This window comes from Somniosus microcephalus, chromosome 14 (assembly GCF_052327205.1).
Source record: "Somniosus microcephalus isolate GS21.2 chromosome 14, FLI_Smic_1.0, whole genome shotgun sequence".
NCBI lineage: Eukaryota > Metazoa > Chordata > Chondrichthyes > Squaliformes > Somniosidae > Somniosus > Somniosus microcephalus.
Window position 1 is genome coordinate 85,098,781 of NC_141000.1, and position 27,126 is coordinate 85,125,906.

At 43.1% G+C, this 27,126-nt stretch overlaps 1 protein-coding gene across 1 annotated transcript in view; it reads right to left on the reverse strand.

The window, feature by feature from the left end:
- The window catches only part of polq (polymerase (DNA directed), theta), a 90,488-nt gene that overhangs the window by 29,499 nt on the left and 33,863 nt on the right, over nucleotides 1-27,126 (reverse strand). Inside the window, exons 12-21 of the mRNA XM_086006838.1 lie at nucleotides 25,837-25,979; nucleotides 24,432-24,621; nucleotides 22,414-22,556; nucleotides 13,076-13,269; nucleotides 9,883-10,007; nucleotides 9,475-9,718; nucleotides 3,866-6,504; nucleotides 2,821-2,964; nucleotides 2,240-2,445; nucleotides 1,881-2,121 (exon numbers count right to left, since the gene is read on the reverse strand). Coding sequence (XP_085862964.1) covers nucleotides 1,881-2,121; nucleotides 2,240-2,445; nucleotides 2,821-2,964; nucleotides 3,866-6,504; nucleotides 9,475-9,718; nucleotides 9,883-10,007; nucleotides 13,076-13,269; nucleotides 22,414-22,556; nucleotides 24,432-24,621; nucleotides 25,837-25,979 — 4,269 coding nt within the window. The remainder of the gene's footprint in view (nucleotides 1-1,880; nucleotides 2,122-2,239; nucleotides 2,446-2,820; nucleotides 2,965-3,865; nucleotides 6,505-9,474; nucleotides 9,719-9,882; nucleotides 10,008-13,075; nucleotides 13,270-22,413; nucleotides 22,557-24,431; nucleotides 24,622-25,836; nucleotides 25,980-27,126) is intronic.

Sequence of the window (27,126 nt, forward strand, 5' to 3'; positions counted from 1 at the left end):
CGGTTCTCCATCTACATTCTATAGCTCAAGATGCCTTCCATTCTAGGAACTGGTCAGCTCCTTTTTGAAGGCTCATAGCAAATTCATACTTACTGCCTATTCAGCAATGTATTTCAGAGGTCGATGATTCATTGAAAAAAATAAATAGTTCCTGGCATCTAACTCAATTCTGTTTTCAGATTTTGTACTGATGCCCCCTAGTCCCCCCTATCAAGCACAAATAACCTATCCACCCAAACAGAATCTATTCCCTTCAATATTTTAAAGACCTCAATCGTGTCTCCTCGAACACTATACTTCGCCAGGTGAAAAGCGCCCCAGTTCCCTGAACCTATCATGATAACGAAGAGCGGTAATAATGGATATCATTCTTCTGGCCTTTCTAGAGTTTTGACATCCCCCACCTTGTAAGGGAACCAAAACTAGGCACAGTATTCTAGCTGCAGCCATACCAAGACCTTGCATAAGGCAAGCATTGTATTTCTAGCTTGTATACACCGCACCACCATATGCGCTTTCCCTACAGCTTTGCAACACTGACCTTCAATGTTAACCTCCAGATCCCTCTCTCGACATAAGTGGGTAATCCTGCATGGTATATGAATGCCTGGAATTACCCTGCTCCAAATGCATCGAGCTGCATTTATCCACATTGAAGGAAACATGTCACACACTGGCCCATTATCCCAATAAACGTAGAGCAGCCTCTAGTCTATTTATTTCACTTGAAGTCCTAACTCCTGCATACATCTTTGTGTCATCAGCAAACTTAAGAATTGTCCCCCAATGCTTTCCTCCAAATCATTGATAAAAATGGTGAAGAGCAAAGGTGCTAAAAGGAATCCCTCCGGGACTCCACACTATCAATAGTTACCCTCCGTCTATGCAAATGCAACTAGAACAATGCATTGCCTTAGGACTCTTAGTTGTCAGGATAGACTCAGGGAACTGGAGCTTTTCAATGAAGGCTCATAGACTTCGAGAGGGCATTATTAAGGTCTTTGAAATAATGAAGGGAATAAATTCTGTTTGGGTGAATAGGTTGTTTGAGTGAGATAGGAAGGAAAGGTCTAAGGGACATTGTTACAAATTAAGAAAGCAGAGTCAGGCTAGAACATTTTGTTGCAGAGTCAACAGCCAGTGGGGATAGATTCCTAAACCATGCAAGGAGTATGGATTTGCTACAGGCCTTCAAAAGCAGCCAAATGAGTTGCTGTAAGTAGAAGACAAAGTTATACAGACAGGTTGCATTAGCTGTGACTAGTGAGATCAGTCACCATGGACCTCTGGAGCTGGTTTGATTACCTTTGAAAGTCAGAGGGGAATTTCACAAGAGTGTTTTCCTAAATTAGCCCAAGGTTCTTTTTTCTGGTGTTTTGCCTTTCCCAGGGAATTACAAGATTGATAGGGGTGGGTGAATGATACACGCAAGCTACACCTTGTCTACATGGGACAGACTAGGTGGACCAATTGGTCTTTTTTGTATGTTCATATGTAATTCACTATCCAGCCTAAAATCTGCCCACCGATCCCACAAGACACAGCCTTACTGAACAGCCTTTTGTGTGGCACTTTATTGAAAGCTTGCTAGAAATCACACTTCACAACTACTACAAGGTTCCACCATCCATCCATTAAACTAAACCACTCTTCACATTTTTAGTGCCAAGTTCTCCCCCCACCCACCAAATATATTGTTCTTCTTTAATGAATGTCTCTATTAACTGCCATCTGCAACCACATCCCAAATTTGGGTGATTCAGCAGTGAGATTTTAAACAAAATATGAACATTTGTCCAAAAGACACCATCAAACTCTTCAATCTATATTTTTCAAGAGTGGACTCAAACCTGTCTTATATAACAGGACCTCCACTATACCTTGCAGATTTTCTTTCTTGAGCAGCAAATTAAGTTGATTCATTGTATTGTAGACCAACACAGACTCTATGGAGGCTCTGTGACGGCCCGAGAGATCTGTGTTTGCATCCAGCCCGAGACTCTGAATGCCATGGCTGGTGCCCACTCCTTCCAGTAATGCAAGCTCCTGGGGGAGAAAGTTGGTCACCATATTATGAAGAGTTCTCTCTTTGGAGCCAGGATCCAGCAGCCAACATGCCACCTAGAAGAGAAAACAAACATTTACTGTCGGTTTAGTTCTCAAAATGACAATCAAGAGATGGAGTGGAAGTTAGTTCCTCTCCAACTGACTCAGAATTCCAGCAAAAATGAATTATAACCTTTGGATCTTCATAACTGCCTTCCATGGAGATGTTGCAAGCCTCGAGGAGAATTTTGTAGTGTTGCTTAAAGTCATACATAACAGCAGAGCGCTGGGCATCGGCAGTTGCACCCTGCTGTAAACATGAACGTACATGGAGAACCCTCTCCTTCACGGATAGCTCAGGGTCAAGCGGCGGAGCGGCCAAACTGTTGCTTAAATCTCCTTAAAAAATAAAAATACTTTTAAATAAAGATTTACAATAACTGCAAATGTGGTACCAGTTTAAGCGCTCTATGAAATTATTTTCCATAGGACGGTGCACAACAAAAAGCATTTATATAGTGCCTTTAACATAGTAAAATGTCCCAAAGTACATTTGTGTGTGCAACAGCAACTTGCAGCTTCAATATATCTCGAGGCTTATTTGTATATAGTTGAAAAACACCAAAATTATATTTTCTACTGGGTCCTCAATCTGACTGGATTAAGATGTATTGGTCATTGAGAGAGATGGTAGTCTAAACAAATTGACCCAGAGGACAGACTTTCCAATCTAATTTAAGTTGAGCTAAGTGATTATTTAAGCCATTTTCTTACCGGTATTTTCCTGACCCTCCTGCAAAGAGATGTAATAAGCATCCTTCCCTCCCCAAGACACACTCAAACCTATCAGTATAAGGTCTTTGTGACTGCTCACTTCAAATCCATTAACCTTGGCCTGAATCTTTATGGTGGTCTGGGCTAGAAAATAAATGAAGACATTAATTAAAAATTCTGTATTAATCACACAGTAACAACTAATTCCTTTACAGTCTACAAGCGTACACTCAATATTCAAATGTAAATACTAATGCTTGATGTCAATTTATTCACCCGAATAGTCATCAACTACACCAGAGTCTACATCATAGTTTGTTTCAGAGATGAACCAAAGGTGATATTTGCAACCAACAGGGGTATGTATGTATTTTACAGTTGTTATCTTTGAAAAGTTTCAAAAGATTTGAAGTCCTCGTCCCCCAAAAAATAAGGCTTTTATATAAAAAATTCTGACTTTAGCAAATCAAGCAAACAACTTTTTTAAAAACTTCAAAAATGAGTGAACTAGGTGGTATAGGGGATTAGATACAAGCCTATCAAAACCTGGGCTCAAATGCAAGTCACACTGATGAGATGAGTTTGGGCCATCACATTCCAGTTTCCAATGGGCGTTGAAGCACAACACAAAACGGTCCTTAATTCACCACTAAATTGGCAATCTTTGAGCAGCCATAGGATGGCTGTTGTGGGAAGTGTGAAATGGGAAGATGTCACACGGGTGGGTGTTCTTTTGATGTGGGGGATGAGGCACCTTACTGAGGCAGATTAAAGGATTAGGAAGCAGGGGTTAAATTACATTCCAACTCTCCTATCTAGAGAAATTATTAGTTTTTCCTCGTTAAGCAGCACAACAGAGATCAGGAATTTTCTGTGTAGGCAATGGCAGGGCAGACAATCCATCTAATATTTAATAAGAAATAAACTTGCATAATTAGTCAGTGGGTAAACATATCATGTGGCGTGCGACTAAGGCACCCTCTATAATAGTCTGTTATGGCACAAGCTGCTACTCTTTCATAAATATATACATCGATTTACCCACCTTGTTTAAACCTGCCACCTATCTCCGAGCTGGGTGACAGAACACGTTCCTTTTTCTCACAAGCAGCTGCTAATGCAAATCTTTGTTTACTTTTCCACTCCTTTATAAATGTCTGGAAAAGGACGCGGCTACTTGCCACGTCAATAATGGTGAATGTTTCTGCACTGCAGGCGCCAGAAGGTGATGATAAATTGTCTTGAGAAAGATGAAGCAAAAAGCCTTCATCTATGAAAGAACCATCGGCATCACCAGTTATCACAGGTCTACAGTCAACATGAGGAGGAGATGGGGGATTTCCTGCTACCCCTCCTCCAAAAGCTGAACTATGAGATGAGCAAACAGGGGTTATTTTTGGCAAAGACTGCTTTTGGCACTTTTCCGCTGATCTTTCAGCCATCGCTGCAGTCAATGTTATTTTGATTCTGGGAGTCACAGGTTCATTGGGAGGTGTTGGAGGAACTTCATTCCGACTATCTGGCCTGGATTCGGGCAGCTTTTCCATTTCTAAAACTGGTGACTGGTTACTTGCATCTGTTTGATTTAGTGATATCGGATTAGGAATTTTCTCTGTTTGGCAGAACACCAGCATATGCTGCTGATTTGGGGTTTCAAAGGTTCTCGTTGCATGGTTCTGAAAGCCACCAATTTCTGTGAATTTCCTCAAACAGTGGTCCTTCTCCAGGTCATTGGTTTGTTCATTTATATTTGGAAATCTCTGACCCGAAGGAGCTGGCAGTTGGTTTAGTATCTCTTTCATCCCTGGACTTAGATCAAGTGAAGTGTCTGACCACATCCAATTACTGTTGTCTGCCACCTTATTTTCCACTAAAGAGTCAGCTAACCCTTTGGTTAAGGTGCCTTGCTTTGGGTCGCCACTTTTTATCTGACTATTCAACTTCTCCTCCTGTTCTTGCAACCTTAAGCAATCGGCAATATCAGATGCATCTCTGCCCAGATTATGCATCGGCAACCCCTGCAGGTTACAATTGACAGAATTGGCATTTTGGTAGGAATCTCGAAAATCAGAGAGATTGAAGGACAAGTCATTCCAGTCCAAACATGCTTCAGGAACTTCTTCAGTGGTTTTTTGTGTGTCATTTTGATCCTGTATTTCATCTTCTGCAAAGAGACTATAGGAAGTCAGGCTTTCAGTGATCATATCTGCTTTAGGTATGGGTTGTTGGCCAGGTGGAAAACCCTGTGCATACATATCATCACTGGAGGAAATTTCTGTGAAACTATCAAATAAACTATCACTCATGTTCAGGGTCATCTCATAGTCAGCACTGGAATGGACACGAAGTTCTTGTAAACCGAGTTTATCATCATTGGATCTTGTATTATTCAATATGCCATTCAATTTTTGAACTGGAGCAGCTGGGACGCTTTCTTCAGTAGAGTCTGGTGTCTTGTAATCTAGCATGAAATTCTCTAGCTGAGTATCAGTTAAAGAAAAATCATTGACTTTCAGCAAAGGCAGACCTGTTTGAGAGAATGGAGCTGGAAGACTATTAGGAGATCTTATTATGGATTTAACTAAGTTGGAAGACACTCCTTTTCCAGAGCTCTGCATCTGACCACCAGTAGAGCTAGAATGTGCTAATTGCACAGTTTTCTGTCTTACAGCAGGCTTATTTTTCGATGTCTCATTTCCATTTGAAGTGTTGCCACCAGATTGCTTTGTACTTGTTTCAATATTAACTACGCTCCCACTATTTCCTGACCTGGATTGGTCTTTCACGGTCAACTTAGTGCTTTCAGTTTCTTGCTGATTTTCACAAGTAGACAACACCACAGCAGCATGCTCTATAATCTTCTCAATTTGAGAGTCCAACTGAAAACTCTCATCAAGCTCTCTTGTGGCAGAAAACAACTCGGAGGACTTGCATAGAACAACAATTGGGCTGTGTATATTATTCTCACTAATAATTAGGTGCCTGCGCTCTTCACGATTTAGATCATTATTAGCGTCATTCTCAGACTGAATTTGGTGCAAAATTTGAGCTGTATTTTCTGTGACACCCTTCTCTTCAGTGTTCCCACCACTATTTTTGTCCTTAGTTACCGGAAAGGAATTCTTTGCATTATTATTTACAATTTTTATGTCATTCAGAAAACGTTGCCCAACTTTTGACTGGTCCATACTCGCCATGCCTGTCTTACAATGCGCATCAACTGTGAAACAAATATTTTCCCCAGGAGGACCATCTGATGGTTGCTTGTTACCAGTTTCCCTGCTGCAACAGGAATCCAGGCTTTCTGCATTCCTGACACAATTTATTTCAGTCTTGATGGCAATATGTTCCAATGGGCCAGCAACTGAAATTTCTGTAGCTCTGGGGCTCTTCTCGGCTACCTCCGAATGCTGATCGACGGATGCAGCATTATCATGTTCCAGACTGCTCTCAGACCCAGCAGCAACCGGAGCAGGCTCCTGCTGTACCACAGTCAACAACTGGTCAGGGATCCATTCGATTCCCATTGAAGCCAGATCTTGTTGAAGATGATTCCTGGCCTCTTCTATAATCAGGACAGCAGCATCTCTCTCAGTTAGTCCTTTCCTTCCACTCACCCAGATACATCGCGTCTTCCTGCGCTCTTGAGCTTCATATTCACTTTCATCAACCGCTCTTCTAGAACTGATATAAAAAAAAGTAAATCATTTACTAAACAAGTTTTGAGCTTAAAGTTTGGGGGTTTTTTTACATAAAAAGTGTTTACTTTGTTGGTAGCGTAATTCTGGTACAAGAAAAGGATTATAACCAGCTTTGTTTCTGAAGCTTTTAATTTAACAGAATCATGGAATTTTACAGCACAAAATGAGGTCATTTTCTGAAGAGCCATTCACTTAGTCCCATTCCTCTGCCCTTTCCCCTTTTAAATTGATCATTTTCATATATTTATCCACTTCTCTTTTAAATACCATATGGTTTCTGTTGCCACCACTGTTTCAGGTAGGACATTCCATGTTCTAATAACCCTCTGCATAAAACATTATTCTCCTAACCTCTCCTTTTGCACTTTTGGTCATCTCTGCTACACCCTCTCCATTGCCTTGACATCTTTCCTAAAGTAGTGTTTCCAAAACTGAACACAATGGCCCAGATTTTCTTGGGGACTTGCACCGTTGTAATGGTGCATCTACGGCATTGGGACCCTAATTAGAAATGCAGGAAAATATGGCATAAGTTATCAACTGTGAGATTGGTGTGCTGGATCTACCCACTGCAGTAAATTCTGGGCCACTATTCCAACTAGAAATGAGGCAGGAATGATTTCATCAAACCTCCCATCTCATTTTCCTGGATTCCCGCTTGGCAAAGTGCCAAATGTAGGGGTGCTCACAGTTAAATACAAATCACAACAGGGAAACAGGCCCAACCAGTCCGTGTTAGTCTCTATCCTCTATCCTCCACACGAGCAGTAGTCCCAATTCCATTTGCCCCACTTGTTCTCATATCCCTTTATTCCCCCTTTCCTTCAACCATTTATCTAACCTATTCTTAAATATTGACACGGTTTCTGCTTCAATCACTAACTCTGATAGAGCATTTCACAGCCTCACAATCCTCTGTGTAAAACAGTTCTCCAACTTTCTTCTTTTTCCCCCCTCAGCCATTGCTACCTCTAGACTTGACCATTTCAAAGCTCTCCTGGCCAGCCTCCCTTCTTTCACCCTACATAAACTTGTGCTCATCTAAAACTCTGCTGCCCGTACCGTAACTCGCACCAAGTCTTGTTCACCCATCACCCCTGTGCTTGCTGACCTACACTGGCTCCCGGTCCAGCAATGCCTCAAATTTGAAAATCCCCATCCTTGTTTACAAATCCGTCCATGGCCTCGCCTCTCCCCATCTCTGTAACCTCCTCCAGCCCTACAAGCCTTCGAGATCTCAGTGCTCTTCCAATACTGGCCTCCTGCGCATCCCCGATTTTAATCTCTCCATCATTGGCAGCCGTGCTTCCAGCTGCCTTGGCCCGAAGCTCTGGAATCCCCTCCCTACACATTACAACAGTGACTATACTCCAAATGTACTTAATTGACTGTATGGCACTTTGAGACGTCCAGTAGTCGTGAAAGGCACTATATAAATGCAAGTCTTTCTTTTTAAGCCTCTCTCTCCTCCTTTAAGATGCTCCTTAAAACCTACCTCTTTGACCAAGCTTTTGGTCACCTGCCCCGATATCTCCTTCTGTGGCTCAGTGTCAAAAATGTTTTTATTGATAACGCTCTTGTTAAGTGCCTTGGGATGTTTTGCTACATTAAAGGCACGATATAAATACAAGTTGTTGTTGTTGTTTTACCCTACGGCCAGCAGGACAAGCATCAGGTTGGAGGCTTTTTGGTTGCTGTTACTGTACAGTGGCCACTACCATTGCTCCTCAGTACAGCTTCCTCCCCACTTCTAGGTGCAAATCCCTTCCAAGGGGAGTTTCTGCACAGAGGAAGTGTTGGGGCCATTATAATGGTTTGAACCTGCAATAATGGGCGGATTCAGGTCCCCTCAGGCGGAGCGCACCTGAAGTACACTCTACTTCACTTGTGCTCAGGTTGGGGGCCAAGAAAATCAGTGCCTGCATGTTTGGCACTGAAACACATGGACCCCAAACTCAGCTGGGATACTGGTGGGGTTCTACAATTGTCCTCAGTGGCCTCAGGTGTGGGGGTGCAGGCCTCAGATGTGGGGGTGGGGGAAAGAGAAAGGACAATCCTGCTCCTGATCATGAAAAGTGCAAGTGTGCCCAATGGATGAGGACCGGATCAGCTACATGGCTCCCCACTGTCAAACAACCTTCCTATGTTCAGTGATCAGACTTAGACTTAATGAATAAAATGCTGTCAGACTGCTGAGACATGTTGAACAATACCCAAGAAGGAAAGGAGAGAAGTAGTAAAAACTACATTGTGTGCCATTTACAGAAAGTTCAAAGAACTAAGAATAGAAGAAACACGATAGTAAAAATAAGGAAAACCTTGAAAATGTACAGAGAGGTTATGCTGGTCTTACTCAATTCTAAGAAACGGAGAATTCCACTGATTCACACTGTGTACTGTGTTTACACCACTGGTAAATATTCGCAAAGATGTACAGTAATATTCCATTTACAAAATATTAGCACAACAAAGGCCTTGAAACATGAACGTTTTGCAATATGAATCAATAAAACAACAACCACCTCCTCAAATTGAAGTATACCAGTCAGAGGGAGATAGCACAAGTTCCTTGCAAGAAGAAAATATTTCTTAAAATGTGAATGACTTGCCCTGGACCCCATACTCACACTTTCTATCAAGTGATTATTGATCAGATTTGGAGGAGGCAATCTGTCAAATCTCTAAGTGATGGAATGAGGCAATTTTGTGTCTTTAATTAAATACATATTTTTCAAAATAAAGAGATGAGGTAGAGAAATGAAATTTTAAAAGTCATGGTAATGTACTGAAGCATTGACAATAAATTATAAGATTGAAAGACCTGACTAAGCCATGCATAACTGTCAATCCTACACAAAACAAATGCCATTGTGTAGCAAGGTTTATGCCCAGTTATATCCATGCACTTATAAATCTTAAAACCGCAAGATAACATATCCAGTTAAATCTATACCTTTTAAATGGGACAGCATTTCTCAGAGCAGTTTCTACATCAGCAGGGTTCCCCTGTGCCAGCTCAGATACAGTACCAAATCCAGCATCATATAGTGCTCGAGCACGCTGTGCATTCAGCAAGGAAATCCGAACCAGATCACAAAGTTGCCGTTGAATACCAAAACTAAGACGGCTCTGAAACTGCGAGAGGAGCAGCTCCATATTGTGCCAACCAAGCCGGTTACTGAACACTGTTACCATACCTGTACAAGATACAAAAGAGCAGTTAACACTTTGTTTTAGAAAAGAACTGTGCCACTCCAGAGTAAAGCAGTCATGCACGAGAAAAGAGAGGTTTCCAACTCTGGTTAAAAGCAGCGTATGCTGGTTCCATTTAGAGTTGCTCTTGGTCACGTTTTGCTCTCACCTGCATAAGTTGCTGCAGACTGCTGCAGAGACTGAAGCTGTCCTCGACTGCAGTGGTATTTCTTCGCAACATTTCCGAGAGGAACTTCATTGATTAGATCGAGTAACACAAGGCTGGTGAAAAACCTGGAGCATTGAGAAAACAAGAAATTAGGCATGCAGATTAACCATGATCCACAGTAAATACTGCAATGCATATCATTTTCATAACTCAATTCTAAATCTGCGCTGTAATGAAGCTTTAGAGTTTTACATCAGAAGTGCGTCTACTGAAACCCCCTCATAATCCTAGACATCATCTTCAAAAAGCGTGACATTTACTGGTGCCTCGCAGTTCTCCCTTGCTTCTACTCTTCATGATTTCAAACTTCAGGTCAGAGGCATACATTTTGCACAGAATCTGCTCTTCACCTACACACAGACTAATCTAGGAAACTGGCAAGAGCTGACCAACAGCTTCAAATGAAGCTGACAGCCTCAAAATAAACTGAACACGCAAAAACAGCCGTGAACACAACATGACATGTAGTTACACTGAAAGTGCAGTGAGGCACAAGATTATCATTAATTAAGCTACAAGCATAACCAACATTCTATTATATGCATAGCAAGAGATTGTCAAAAAAAGTGGGGATTTTTCTAATTTTGGAGAAATTGCAGACTTTTGTGAATAAGTTTTGGCAATCTGTTGCTAAATCTGGTTGTTACATTGTTTAAAAAAAATTATATGGTTGTTATAATGACACACAGCACTTTTCCATATGCCCCAATTCAGAGGCACACATATTCTCCCCGCTCATCCCCCAGTTCACACTGGCACTCTTCATCACTCCCACCCAGTTCATTCTAGCATCCTCCTCCCCTCTCCACTACTCCCGATTCCTACCCAAAGCGGCTATTGATTTAGTGGATAAATTCTGCTTTGGCAAGGAATTCCTATCACGAGAATTCCTACCCACAGTAGTGTTCCATGCCCAGAGCAGCAGCAACATTGGGTAGGAGGTGGGAGCGCTGCTGACGGGCAGAGCCAAGGCCAGCACTGATTTTCATCTGCAAACATAGACAAGCTGACACTGACCGCAAAATGCTCACAGTTCACATAAAACTTGAACATCTGGCATGTGTGCTGACTGGATATAGACAACTGTGGGTTATATAGAACTTCAGCTGTTCAATTTCAGACATGCTGCTTACATCACATTGTTCAGTTCAAACCACTATCAAATGGAACAATTCAGTTTTGAAGGGGTGACACATAACAGGCAATAAAATATACAGTTTTGGGTCAGGATTTTATAAAAGTGCCATTTGTTTTCAGGATTTAAAAAAGTGGTTCAAGGGATCCACTTTAAACGTGAAGGCAATAGAAGATTTCATGATTTTTTTAAAAATCAATAGTGGCACAAACCTTTTTAAAAAAGTGTGGTTAAAAATCCAGTATCTTGTAAACAGAGTGCCTGCAAAACCTGTTTAAGACTGTCAGTAGTTGCAATGCAAAACTTAATCTCCTGGTAGTGGAGGAATGACGAGGGCTGTTAAGCTCAGTGACAGTGAAGGATATGACAGGGGCTGGAAATTCTGCTCTGCCCAATTCCCAATCTGAGCTGTATTGAGCAGGAAGGTGCCGAGTGGAGGCTATGGTGACTCCCTGTGGGTTGATTAGGAAAGAACGAAAAATCAGAAGACAGTTTTGTGGCTGGGCAATATCTAGTGCCTTCAGGGACAAGAGGAATTGGTGGTGATCTAACAGCAGGTTCTGCACCCAACATCTTAGCTTTCAGATAGCAGGCCAGGAGAACAAAGAGGATAAACATACAAAAAATGAACAGACTTAAAAATAATAGAAATTTTAAAACTAGCAATTTTAAACTTCCAGTTTTAGAACATGGCTGATGGATGGAGGTACGATATGTTTACGCTCCTGGACCTGAAGCACAGTTATGATGTGCGGAGAAGTAGCAATCAGTCACTTTCTTGATCATTAGACACTTTCCAATATTGCAAATAGCAATAATTCTTGAACCATCTTTATGGAAACCATCAGCAATGATAAATTACTTTTGAAGTGCGTGATTTATTATGTAGGCAAGTATGGGAGCCTTTTTGTACACAGCAAGGTGCTACGAGCAGCAAGGAGATCAGTTCATCTTTTATTGATGATATTGGTTGAGGGGAGCATCAGCGAGTGCCATGGGATCTTTAACACTGAGTCAGGGTCAAGGGTAATATAAGCTTTGCCCATGCTACACTGACAAGTGTGATGAACATGTTAGATACAAGGGCTGTTGGATACAATCATTTTATATAGTCTTCACCCACTTTCATTTTTAAACAAAACTTTTTCGGTCAGACACCATCTGCACACTAGCTCTTTCAGCCAGTATTGCAAGATGGCCTGAGCATTGGGTTTTTTCACAACCTTCTCAATTCACCGTGATCTGCTAATACTTCTGTTTGGTGGTGGGATGGTTGGGGAGGGAAGAAGCCAGCAGCCCCTGTAATTCCCCCTGTTGAAATGGAATGTTCAGTCTAGTGACCCGACTGAGAATGGGCAAGACCCCCCCAAATAGGGGGAACTGACTCTAACCATCAGTAATCATCTGTGGAGTACCAATGAAGCCATTCTTAGGGTGTCTGTTTACAGAATAATTCTAACCTTTGGAATGCAAAGGAAAAACATTACACAGAGTTAAAATCAGATATAAAGTTGACATATCAGTAAACACAAATTAGAAGTGCAACACAGCTTTCCCAATGACTCAGTGGGGTTATCTAATGCGTAGCCGAGTCATACAGACCGGGTAAGTCCCAGGTTCAATCCCCAATTTGTGCTTAGTTAGCTGATTCTAACCCCTGGTTAGAGAATGGCTAGAATCACCACTAATTGCTATCCAGTGACCTCTGCTGGAAGTGGATGTGAACGTCCACCATGACCAAATAGTCTTACCATCAAAACTCACACATCAATAATATGTCTCTGGTGAGTTTTTATTCCTAAATTCATTCTCAGGATGTGGCCGCCCCTGGCAAGGCCAGCATTTATTGCTCATCTCTAGTTGCCTGGAGAAGGTGGTGGTGGGCTTACTTCTTGAAGTATTGCAGTCCAACACATGATCCGATTCCATGGATCCTTACCCCAGGGAGGAGGGGAGAAACTGTGATCAAACAAATAGAAGTCAATATAACATCAGTACCTTTTGTGAATGGCCATTTGCCTGTGCTGCTTATCAGTCTTAGGAATAAGTTTTCCTTTAATTGAACGAGCCAAGAAACCTTCTTCAATTCCAACCAGCTCTGCTACTCTCTTCATTGAGGCTGACAAGCTCTCCCACAAGCAAAAGAACTGATACCAATCAATGGTTACCCATTCTTCATAGACTGGTGTGATCTGCAGTCAGTAGAGAAAGAAAAAAACTACATTAGCATCCACCGCAAGGCCTATGCACCAATACAATGGTTTCTTTTGGTGGGGACAGCATGCATTATGGACACATTTAGTCTGCAGGCTTGAGCTCTACTTAGAACATGGTAACTGATGTAGTTCAATTATAGGAGCAGATATACCATGGCATTGTTCACAGGACGCTCCTGGGTCTGAAGCACAGTTATGATGATCAAAATAGTGGCCTTAAACACACAAGCCAGGATAGCAGCTAGTTAGGCCAATCCTGGCAATTGTAGTTACTTATAAAACCGTCACACAACTTTGTTTATTTTAAACTTTTCTTTGAAATATGATACAAAAGGAACTGTTCACAAACAGAAAATACCAGAAAGGATTCTGCAGTCTCTGAATTGTCTTCTAGATCAACTCACCCAGTATTTAATAGCAGCAGCTTTTTAAATTAACCTCCAAGAACCTAGCCGGGGAAAATTCAGTTGTTTGCGCCTCCCGTTAGCGCCTAAGAGTGCGCTAATAGGTCGCAAAGCAACTAGCGCCCAGGCGCGGCGATGTTTGCAACGCTCGCGAAATTGACCATTTTGCGGCGGCAGTAAACACTACCACCACGATCACCTGCGCCCGCAGATCGTATCGTCAGTCAAGTGCGCAACACCCCGGTAGCGCCCCGGACTGGATATTGAGTGGCAGCCCCTGCCTTACCGCCTGCCGTTAGCAACGACAGGTTGAGGGGAGCGTTTTGCAGTCGGGAAGGGACTGGGGGAGCGCTATTTAAAGGCAACAGCTTCCTGCCTTTTTTTGTCAGCGACATTTTTGCACCACGCATTCTGAGAGAGAGAGACCCCGAGACTTCTGGAGAGATTCAACGCTGTGTGAAGGAGTTTTGGGTACCGAGCTGCACTTTGCAGGTTCATTTTGATTTGCCCGTCCTTGCATCGATTTAGAAGAGATTGTGGGGGCTGCACTCTGAGCTCTTTCCCTGGGCCTCTCCATTGTTCTTTCCAGCAGATTTGATGTACAGGTCTCTCCAGGCCGAGATTCAAGGCTGCAATGAGCAGGGTGTGGATGGAGAGCAAGATCAACCCTCCCCTTTAAGAACTGGTCAGCACCAGTGTGTCTGTGTTCCATTGCTGACTGACATCACATGAGCTTTGCCAGCGCTCTGAGGTAGCGCCTCACTCCTCAGCGTTAGCACCTTAAGAGAGGTGTGTAGTGCCTGATTTAGCGCTCCAATCACCTCCAGGGACGATAGAAGCCAAGTTTGCAGTCGGAGGCGATAATTAGCGCCAGGCGCTAAACTTTGTGCCCGGTCGATAATTACGCCCCAAAAGGGGCGATACCGAATTTTCTCCCCTAGGTGGCACATATTCAGTCTGCATGACTTATAACCATGAGCAATGCCAAGGGAGATTTACAATTATAAAAATAGCATATCTAATGAGCAATTCCTGTCCATCATAATTCCCTGTCAAACTCAAATTTCAGTATTACACATCTAAAAGTATAAAGAAGGAACAGGAACTCTCCAGGAATACAAAATACCAGAGCCAAAATGTCTGCTGCTCACCCAGCTGATGAAACTCAGCCTGTGTTTACTTATCAGCAATTGGACTTTGTCGTCTTTAAGTTACACACATCTACACTCTAGCAGGAGATGAATGCATTGTCATTCACATGGTGTAATGGTCTCTCTACCCCCTCTCCCCCTTAAAGCCTACCTCTTGGACCGAGCTGTTGGTCACCTGCCGAAATGGGGGCATGGGCTTGGGTCAAAGCAAAATTCTGCAACCTGGACCCTGGAGGACACCAGGTCTGAAGCTGTAATGGAAAGGGAGTGCACTCCTGAAGTTGAAAAGCAGCAGGGCAGGGCACGGAAGCCATAGCTGGAAAAGTGATGTACTATTGTAGGTCCCATGCCCAAGCTGTAGCAGGGAGAGCCCAGAACTGGCAAAGCCCACAGCAAGAACAGGAAGAAGTACAGAGGGATTTGTGGGCCAGAAGTGTGGTGAGGGTGGGGAAGAGAGTGTTTCTCTGATGCTGCGTCTGTGTTTGGGGTCATGGAAGTATTGCTGTTACAGACCAAAAGCACAGGTTTTAAGATGGCACATATACTGCATAAGCCTCAGCTCCAATAGATCAACTTATTTTCGTGAGTGCTGATCCTGAACGTTCAGAATCAGAAGAGCATCACTCAGCAAGTCGGAATGAGGGTGTCCACCCACTTAAAAACACATTCCACTGATCTACAGCAGCATCCCGCTGTAGCCCAGTTTGGCGAACAGGTGACTGGAAGCACTCAAAGGATGGAGGGGTTGGGGAAGCAAAACCAAAAGACTCCGAGGGAAGCTGGACAGTGGAGCTGGAACACAAATGACAGCCTTTGGTGGGGAGCAAAGCAGAGGTCCAAGAGAGATAAAGATGTAAACATTGCAAAAACAAATCTTTTAATTACATAGATATGTGAATTCTATATATAACCATTTTCAAAATACATACATAAACTTCTGAATAGATTTAAAATCGAAGAATTGTCACTTCCACTTGGGCTTTCCATTTAACTTCAAATCCAAAATCCCGTTTTCAAGTGGTCAGTCACAGCTGTGCATGATAACCAATCATGCTGCTGGCCCTGCTCTGCTGAATTAAACTAGTGCTGTTTATTACATAGAATGACATAGTAATTACAGCACAGAAACAGGCCATTCGGCCCAACTGCTCGATGCTGGTGTTCATGCTCCACACAAGCCTCCTCCCACCCTACTTCATATCAGCATATCCTTCTATTCCTTGCTCTCTCATATACTTATCTAGTTTCTCCTTAAATGCATCAATGCTATTACAGAGGATAACAGTCCTTTACAGACAGATGTCAATGTCAGACTAGCTCAATGTGCCAAAAGCTGAAGAACTCAGTCTCTGCCTTAAAATAAACACCCCCGTTTCCATATTAGGCCCCAAAACTAAAAGTGTATCTTAAAAATTCATCTAAAGTTTTTCTCTTTTGGAAAGTGAAGTAAACGAGCAGTTTGGGGGAATCCCGAAACCACTCAAACACGTATCCTGGTGAGTTAATCAAAGACGTGTTATTGGAATCTACAGAGATGCCCCTCCAACTGGATACATTTAAAACAAAGTAGAGTGCAACATTAGCAAGACTTTAATAAAACTACGACAATTTTATTTACAATTTTGAAGGGGCAAAAATGTGATTCATGTTGGTTTACAGTTCCATAGGTATTGGTAGCCATCCACTATAACAAGTGTCCATTCTTTACATACATGCCTAGACTGTGACTGTGGGTAAACTATTCAATTGCGGGAGTGGGGGCAGGTCATCGCAGCTGAGCCTAATTTTGACACCCAATAGACAGCAATCCAGAAGAGGTGACCAGGCTGCTATTTTCCCCTTCCTAGCACAGGTCACCGTGACCAATTTACAATGGCACAGAATTCGCAATGAGAATAACGGTGAGGCTATCAGCGCTCACCGTTCTATTGGAGGAAACCCCTGGGCCATGTCCTCGCTCCTGACCTCCTTATAGTGTGTCTCCTTCTAGTGAGTGTGTCCCGCGGTGTCTCCTTCTAGTGAGCGTGTCCCACGGTGTCTCCTTCTAGTGAGCATGTCCCGCGGTGTCTCCTTCCAGTGAGCGTGTCCCGCGGTGTCTCCTTCCAATGAGCATGTCCTGTGGTGTGTCTCCTTCCAGTGAGGACAGACAGGCAGTCAGTACCCGCTGGAAGGAGCACGTCAAAGATCTCCTTAACCGAGACTCTGTCTTCGACACGAGTGTCCTCAACTCCATCCCGCAGCATGCTACCCGCCACCACCTCAGCACAACCCCAGCCTGGCATGAGGTTGAAAAGGCCATCTGACAACTGAAGAACAACAAGGCCTCAGGAGCAGATGGAATTCCCGCCGAGGCGCTAAAACATGGCAGAGAAGCACTATTGGTGCGAATACATTCATTTCACTTATTTGGAAGGAGGGCTGCATGCCAGGGAATCTCAGAGACACCATAATCGTGACCATCTGGAAGAAAGGTGACAAGTCTGATTGTGGTAATTACAGAGGAGTCTCCCTGCTGTCACAGGGAAAGTCATCGCAAGAATCCTCTTCAATCGCCTTCTCCCAGTGGCTGAAGAGCTCCTCCCAGAGTCGCAATGCAGATTCCGCCCACTAAGGGGCACAATGGACATGATCTTCACCGCGCGTCAATTACAAGGGAAATGCAGGGAACAGCACCAACAGTACATGGCCGCCTTTGACCTCACAAAGACCTTCGACACCGTCAACCGTGAGGGATTATGGAGTGTCCTCCTCAAATTCGGCAGCCCTCAAAAGTTTGTCACTATCCTCCTCTGCTTCACGATGACACGCAAGACGTGATCCTGACCAACAGATCCATCACAGACCCAATTCACATATGGACTGGGGTCAAGCAAGACTGTGTCATCGCACCAACGCTCTTCTCGAACTTCCTTGCTGCAATGCTCCATCTCACCCTCAGTAAGCTCCCTGTTGGAGTGGAGCTAATCTACAGAACAAACGGGAAACTGTTCAAACTCCGTCGCCTCCGGTCCAGATCCAAGGTCGTCCCATCCTCTGTCGTTGAATTATAGTATGCAGACGATGCTTGCGTCTGCGCTCACTCAGAGGTCGAACTCCAAGCCATCGTCAACACCTTCACTGAAGCATACGAGAGCATGGGCCTTACACTAAACATCCGTAAGACAAAGGTCCTCTACCAACCTGCCCCCGCCACACAGTACTGCCCCCCGATTATCAAAATCCATGACGAGGCCTTGGACAATATGGACCACTTTCCATACCTCGGGAGCCTACTGTCAACAAGGGCAGACATCGATGACGAAGTCCAACACAGCCTTCAGTGTGCCAATGCAACCTTCGGTCGCCTGAGGAAGAGAGCGTTTGAAGACCAGGACCTCAAACCTAGCACCATGTTCATGGTCTACAGAGCAGTACTGATACCCGCCCTCCTGTATGCATCAGAGACTTGGACTATGTACAGCAGGTACCTCAAAGCACTGGAGGTACCACCAACGCTGCCTCCGCAAGATCCTGCAAATCCATTGGCAGGATAGGCACACTAACATCAGCATTCTCACTCAGGCCAACATCCCCAGCATCGAAGCTTTGACCACGCTCGGTCAGCTCCGATGGACGGGTCATATCGTCCGCATGCCCGATACGAGACTCCCAAAACAAGCGCTCTACTCGGAGCTCTGACACGGCAAGAGAGCCCCAGGTGGGCAGAGGAAACACTTCAAGGACACCCTCAAAGCCTCCCTGAAAAAGTGCAACATCCCCACCGGCACCTGGGAATCCCTGGCCCAAGACCGCACAAAGTGGAGGAGAAGCATCCGGGAAGGCGCCGAACACCGAGTCTCTTCACCGGGAGCAAGCGGAAGCCAAGCGCAAACAGCGGAAGGAGCGCACGTCAACCCAAGCACCCCATCCACCCACCCCTTCAACCACCGTCTGCCCCACCTGTGACAGACTGGAGGCCCCGTATTGGACTCATCAGTCACCTGAGAACTCATTTTTAGCGTGGAAGCAAGTCATCCTCGGTTCCGCCTAAGAAGAAGAATGGAGGACATTTGACAGCAACTTCTGGTGTACGCACATGCACAGTTAAATGCGGAAATCCAGAGATACCGTGCTCCTCTACAAGGTGCGCTGTTGCAGTCCTCGCCGATAGACTCGGCATTGAAATTACTGCAACGGCGTGAACTTGCTGTACTTACGCACTAGTTCCACAATAAAAATGGCTGAAAAAGTTAGGGCTGGTGCATTCAGGAGTGAGTTAGTTCGTTTTTAACAGCGTGATAAGTGATAATTACTGCTGAACAACCTCTCTGGCCCTGAAAAATTAATTTTACAAATGTGGAGTCTCATTCCCTCAGAGGAAAATTAGTGCTGGAGATTTTTTTTTTTTTTTAAACTAAAAATTAAATTTTTATTTTTTCAGTCCGTCTCTTTTATCTCTCTCCTTTAATCCCATCTGGATTTCCCAATCTTTATTTCGCTTTCTGTACATCATTTAAATCTAATTTATATTTCCTGCTTTATACTTCCTGGTTTGGACTCTGCGGTGGGGTGAGGGGGGGCTGTCAACCTGCCGCAATGCGCCTTTCCCACAGGCGCGCATATGTGATCTCTGCTCCGACCCGACGAGGCAGGCGACCCAAATTAAACCAATTATTGAGTTGCCAACAGACCCTTAATAATGCTTTTAACCTTACCTTTTCACTTTAACTGCTCGCCCACAGGGTCCACGTTGCTTGGGGACCACGGCTGTCAACCTTGGTGTGAATAAGGATGTGCAGGAGTAGTGTAGGGAAGGCAGAGTGATGGGGATGTGATGAGAGGCACAGGAGGATGAAGGAGAGTGTGCCTTTGTACTAATGTCTCGTGATCTAATGAGATCATTGAAAAGTTTGTGCCACTGCACCCAGGTCCTCCTAACAACATCCCTGCTTGTGACCTCCTCTGCAATGTACAACCAGGCTGTGTTGGTCTCCAGGAGAGGTCTCTTCTGCCCATCAGAAGGGAAGAGGTCCTCCCTGCCTGCTCTGACTCCCTCCATAAGCATATGGAGGGAGTCATGGGAGAACCTGGATGCAGCCCTGCACATCTGTGCCGTGATTGTCAGTGTTTGCCACACTTCAATGCTGTAGAACACTGACAGCACAAATGTCAAAATAAAGTTGGCCATGGTCCCTTTAAGGAAGCCAGCTGATGACACGTCATGAATGACGTCACCAGATCCATTTCCTCTAATTGGCCTGGGAAATGCACTGGGTGGGCTTAACAAGCCCCAGCAATGCAAGTTCCTTTTAGGCAGCGGGATGGAGCCAGCAGCAGGGCCGCAACCCATCACTGACATCGCCCGCCCCGGACCCGCCGAGGTATGGGGTCTCAGTGAGGATACTTCAATCTGATTGGTTGAAGAGCCTCGCTGTTGCTTGTCCACAGACACCACAGATCCCCTGTAGAGGGCATCGCGTTGGAAAAAGACGTCGGATGAGAGGAAATCTCCACTGACAAGCCTGCGGAAAGTCTCTGGGCAGCTGTCAGTGAGGTGAACGGCGAATACCATTCCTTCGCCGCTGAGATCAATGTTTCTATAAAAACTGTGTAACATAGCGCTTCTTGGTTTCTAAAGCATGGTGGCACTCCCAACTGTAATATAAAAATGCATACATTCACAGTAGCTTCAAAAATATATTGTCTATCCCTTCAAATAGTTGTTTCACAGTATGAATATAGAACCTGATTGTTACTGAAGGAAATGCACTGTTCGAAACAGCCCACTAAAAGGAGCTCCTTCCATCACCAGGCAGAGAGAACACAGGTAGTGGAATGACTCATCTGAATAATTCTCTCATGGCTTTAGCATTGCAGTGGGTTCAGGCCTATATCAAAAATGTGGGGATAATGTGTTGGTATACCACTCACTGTAAGGTCAATAAAACTAAAGAGAGATCGAGACTTGCACGAGCATCAGGCTGCCGAGAACAAAAGAACATAAGAACATAAGAAATAGGAGCAGGAGTAGGCCAATCGGTCCCTCGAGCCTGCTCCGCCATTCAATAAGATCATGGCTGATCTGATCCTAACCGCCAATCCACTATCACAGAACTATCTCCTGAATCTAACAGAATTAGACACACGAAATAGGAGCAGGATCAGGCTACACGGCCCCTGGGCCCGCTCCGCTACCCACAGGGCCATGACCGATCCGAACCTAGACTCATGTCCAAATTCCTGCCCGCTCCCCGTAACCCTTAATTCCCTTTACTTCTAGGAAACTGTCTATTTCTGTTTTAAATTTATATAATGATGTAGCTTCTACAGCTTTTTGGGGCAGCATATTCCATGGACCTACCACCCTCTGAGTGAAGTAGTTCCTCCTCATCTCAGTTTTGAAAGAGCAGCCCCTTATTCTAAGACTATGCCCCCTAGTTCTAGTTTCACCCATCATCGGGAACATCTTCCCCGCATCCACCCGATCCAACCCCTTCACAATCTTATATGTTTCAATAAGATCGCCTCTCATTCTTCTGAACTCCAAGGAGTAGAGTCCCAATCTACTCAACCTCTCCTCATATGTCCATTCCCTCATCCCCGGAATTAACCGAGTGAACCTTCTTTGTACTGACTCAAGAGCAAGTATGTCCTTTCTTAAGTATGGACACCAAAACTGTACGCAGTATTCCAGGTGCGGTCTTACCAATACCTTGTACAACTGAAGCAATACCTCCCTATTTTTATATTCTATCCCCCTAGCAATGAAAGCCAACATTCCATTGGCCTTCTTAATCACTTGCTGCACCTGCATACTAACCTTTTGAGTTTCGTGCACCAGGACCCCCAGATCCCTTTGTACTTCAGTACTTTCCAGTTTCTTGCCATTAAGATAATAACTTGCTCTACGATTTTTCCTGCCAAAGTGCATAACCTCACACTTTCCAGTATTGTATTCCATCTGTCAAATATCTGCCCACTTACTTAGCCTGTCTATGTCCCCTTGCAGGATTTTTATGTCCTCCTCACTCACTACTTTCCCTCCCATCTTAGTATCATCTGCAAACTTTGATATGTTACACTCGGTCCCCTCCTCCAAATCGTTAATATAGATTGTAAAGAGTTGGGGACCCAGCACTGACCCCTGCGGAACACCACTAGTTACTGATTGCCAGTCTGAGAATGAACCATTTATCCCAACTCTCTGCCTTCTGTTAGATAGCCAATCCTCTATCCATGCCAGAATATTACCCCCAATCCCGTGATTTTTTATCTTAAGCAATAATCTTTTGTGTGGCACCTTGTCAAATGCCTTTTGGAAGTCCAAATACACTACGTCCACTGGTTGCTCTTTATCCACCCTATACGTTACTTCCTCAAAGAACTCCAGCAAATTTGTCAAACATGACTTCCCCTTCATAAAACCATGCTGACTTTGTCCTATTAAATTATGATTATCCAAATGTCCTGTACTGTCTCCTAATAAAAGTAACTAGTGGAGCCCCCCAATCGCACTCCACTAGATTCCATATGCAATAATGATAAACACAATTAATGCTAAACAGCAAAAAAAATGCCCGATGTACCTGATAGAGAATATGAAGATCATTCTCCAAAACAAATCCTTTCATTGCTTTTTGTAAGTCTGCAAAGATTCTCAGTGCGTCGGGAGGTGACAGGGAAGAAGCGAGAGTGGCTGCCCCCAACTGTGTGGGACGATACAGTTGAGCTATTAAAAAAAAAGTTAAACATATTACAGGAAACTCTCGTTTAAACGGCACCTAAATATCCGTAATTCTCTACTAACCGGCAAAATTCATTCTCCGAAAACAACACCTCAATAACCGGCAATGTTGCTGAGTCCAAGTCCCCCGCGGTGGCCGAGTTAGTCAGCGGGGGTAGTTCTCCAAACTGCCACTACTCGGCTTCTTGGCGCTGTCGGAAGTCCGAACACCTCAATAACAGGAGTCTGACTCTCCCGCTGTGTAGGTGAGTACCCAATTACTGTATACTGCACATTTCTTGATTTTTAAAAATTTTTGTTTGTTAAAAATAGCCTCGGTAGATAACCCTCTCCGTCATCCGGAATTTTTAATCAACCGGCACCATCCCGGTCCCGTCGGTACCAGATACCAAAGAGTTTCCTTGTATTAGAATCTTGCAGCACAGGAGGCTATTTGGCCCATCATGCCTATACTGGCTCTATGAAAGAGCCGTCCAATTTAGTCCCACACCACAGCTATTTCCCATAACCCTACAAATTAGTTCTTGTCAAGTACTGTGTTCAAGTCTTAAGTGAATCAATTTTGCCAAGGAATGGAGCTTAACAATCCAATGTTTCCATTGCTCTGTTGTGTGATAATTCAGTATCTTAAATAAAACAGCTCTACTGTGGAAACTTTAACATGGCCATGATTCATTCAAGAAGTTCACATGTTAACCTTTTTTTTGAAAAAAAAGTTACACTAAATGACATGAGGAAAAAGAACAGAATGATTGAGACACAGAACAGAAACCTGAAGTTGCATTGAGATCCAGAGAATAAAGAGGCAGAAAAACTACTCTGCAATAAGTAAGATAAGGAAGTCACGAAAAAATTGTTCAGAAATTGGAAAAGGAAAAATTATAAAAACAGAAATGAAACAGAAATGACAGAAAATATTGAATTATAGAAAGAACACGTTCCTTCAAAATACCCAAGATTTTTTCTAACTTATATGAAAGCAGAAGAGATTATGAGAGTATACACTTGAGAAGACAAAAAAACAAAAAGGGAAAACTGAAAAAGTAATCAGAAAGTTGAAATCTGACGTAAATAGAAGCCTGTATTTTACTTCTAGCTTATTCCTTATTATTGAATGTCCCTGGAACTTCAGTAATCAGTGAAAATCTTAGCTTTTTTTAAAATGGGGAAATGCATTGGTGCAGCAGGCTTGTAAACTTCCATGCTCCCCCTACACTGTAATCTGATCTGAGCCATGCTATTACAGAAGACACCAGAGGCCAACTGCTCACTCACTGGAGGGGTAAGAGGGGAGAAGTCAAAAAGCAGTTATCCAAGTGCACATAGTCAGGTCTGGCTAAAAAGAACAGAAATGCAACAGAAAAGACAGAGATCTGGAAACAGATTTTCACCCTTTCCCACTGACTACATGGTGGAGGTTGAAACAAAATAACTTACCAAAACAACCTAGAAATTAAAATAGGCACGTTATCGATAACCGGTGGCATACTGAAGTGCACGACAGAGCAGCAAGCAGTAGTATTTATAGTAAGCCACGATTGAAAAGCATCAGGTTTGAATGTTCCCACAAGTTGCACTGGACACAGGATATTAAAACAAATGGGGGAAATTAAACTGAATTTAAAAAGTACTAACTTAAAAATTAAAAAAAACTGTAAAAGCAGATTGTCCTGTGTGAATAAACGGGACTATTATTTCAAAGTTTAAACAACAGATGTACAGAAACATCATTTCCAAAAGATGATGCGTAGTGTGGAACTAGCTTTAGAAGAGTACAATTCAGGCAGTTTGTCTAAACATGAGAAAGTGGGTGAAACTTTATTTGCCAAATTATGAAATAGAAGTGAAGGAAAAAGTTACTTTTATCTTCTTCCTGGTCCTCCTCCAGTATCTGAATAAGCTCATTCTCCATTAGGTACTCAATAGAGTCCTCAATAGCGTTGCCCTGGATTGATGCTGCCTTACTCTCACGGTGACTGGCAGCCAACAGTGTGCATGAGGCGTACACACGGACATCTTCTGGGGTACTGGCAACACCGCCCACTATTATCTGAAACCAAGATAAAGAGCCAAAGCTTTTAGAAATCCTACAACTTCCAAAATATTCCTCAAGTCTGATTTGCTTATTTTCACAGTCTAAACGAGATACAAGCATCGAATTCAAATAGAGCGCCACTTCCCAGCCACCTCAACCACAAGATCTTAAAGCAAGTTTTTTCTCATAATCAACTACAGTCTGTGGGTCAGATATGGCAGGAGACCTAGCCAGATGATTTCTATTTGCACTTATATTTCTTACTCTGCTGGATTCTGTAAAAATGCTGGGATTGATACCCTGACAAGAATATTCATCAAGGGCACCAAATGAATCCTTAACTCCTTCACCTTAACTCATCCACAAGGAACCATTTGGGGTTTATCACCCAGTCTATGCCTAGGAGATAATGATGCCTAAATTTGACTTGCCAAACTGTCTTACATCAACCATTTCAGATTCTACTAGCATTTACACTACCATCCTCCCATTACGATCAAACTACTGAGTGACTGAATTAACCCTCTCTCAACAATTATCAAAGAAGTCAGGCAACAGTCAGGAACTAACAATTGTTTATTTATACAAAAGCAAAATACTGCGGATGCTGGAAATCTGAAATAAAAACAGAAAATGCTGGAAATACTCAGCAGGTCAGGCAGCATCTGTGGAGAGAGAAACAGAGTTAACGTTTTCAGGTCAACGACCCTTCGTCGAGATGCTTTCATTTATATTTAATTACACTAAATTATTTTGTTTATTAATCCACCAACAAAGAGAAATATAAACTTTTGAGCAACCCACACAAAATGTGTTTTTTCTACCAGTTCTAGGATACTTCTATCAATAAATGAATGATTAGATGGGCTGTGGTATGAAGATCTGTAAATTGACCGTTTCTGTCTGAGGTTTTCAGAAACACTTCAACAATGTATATAATATTTAAATCGGTAAACTAGGACTCCGTGGCATCAGAAATTTACTCAAATCCCATTTTGTAGTTTATACAATGCTATTGTATGTAAAACAACAAGGGCAGGGTCTGGATTACAGCTTGCAGACTTGTACATGCTCAAAACCTAACTGAAGACGCTCGACTTATTCTATAGGGAGAGAAAATAAACTTTTTGACACCGGGCTCTAATGAGCTAAAACTTTTTAGTCAAGAGCTGTAAGCACATAGATTAGATTCCTTCAATTTGAAACGGATCCTGTTGTTTTTCATCTTACCTCAAGGATAGCTCGGATCATGCTGGTGGTGACACCCTCTCCCTCCTTCTTCACAAGGCAGCTATGCACAGGTTTAAGAGAGCCCTGTAACAGGCTCACTCCTTTTGCTCTCTCTGCACTCTTACACACTAGTATACTTTCACCTGGAACAAGGTTTAATGTTGAACATTTTAAATATATTTTACTTAAATGTGTTCTTCTCCTCCCCTAGTTACTCTTCTAAAAAAGAATTAAAATCAAAGAAGTGATGAAGTCAGATGAACTTTGTTCATTGTAATGGCCCATTCTATTTCAAATATACACTAACACAAGTTAAGGATAATTCAAGTGGGTGCAGGGTTTTTCTGGATATGTAGCGCGTAACTTGTAGGCCCTATGTGTGATGTAGGGTAGAACATCTGGAATAAATTTGTACAAAACTTTTCAAGGAATCAATTCCAAGTGACTTTAGTATTTCTTGAGTGCTGCTAATTCAGGTGTATTGTACTTCAACTTAAAATGCATTTGCTGTTACTTCATTCACATCTTATCTGGCAGAATAGTTGGATTTAATTTGAATCTGTAGAACTATTGTCAAATGAGCCGTGAACCTTCATCAACCTCCAGTGGGAGGTACGGGACCACTGGAGGCAGTGATACACCGTCCAGGAGAAAAGTCTCTTCCCTCAAGATAGCTGTAAAGAATCTGATTGGAAATTAGTTTGTTAGAGTACTCAATCCAGTTCCCTCCAATCAGCTCATAATATGGACTAATGGGACCGTCTTACTTTAAGTGAAATCACTGCTACACTGGGCTGATAATCCCAAGGATCATCTTAGCTGTCAATGTGAAGACCTCTGAACGACCATGTCCTCACAAGATAATGGAAAGATCAGTCCCACCACACACACTCCAAACCATTACTTTATAGGTGGCCAGACATATGAAAAAGTGATCTTATATGAAGGAATTGGAAATTGAAATAGCTCTCACTATCGCCATTAGTTAGCAATATTTTGCCAAGATTGATTAAAGAGTTTGTGCCTTCCCTTGTAGAAGGCTGGTATGAAGGAGCTCATACACTGGTTTAATAATTTTCTTTCAAAAAATATTTGTTAAGCTAACTTCCGATATAAATGTAGTAGTGGACTATAGTCAGTCTCTGGTAGTCTAGTACATTAACTTTATTTTTAGCTCCCTGGAAATCTAGGAGTCAGTTACTGGCACACTGGCCATAGGTATGCAACTTTGCTTTCCAAAAAATCTTATTGGTGGCAACAGATATGCATCCAATTCCTGGTAGTCTTACG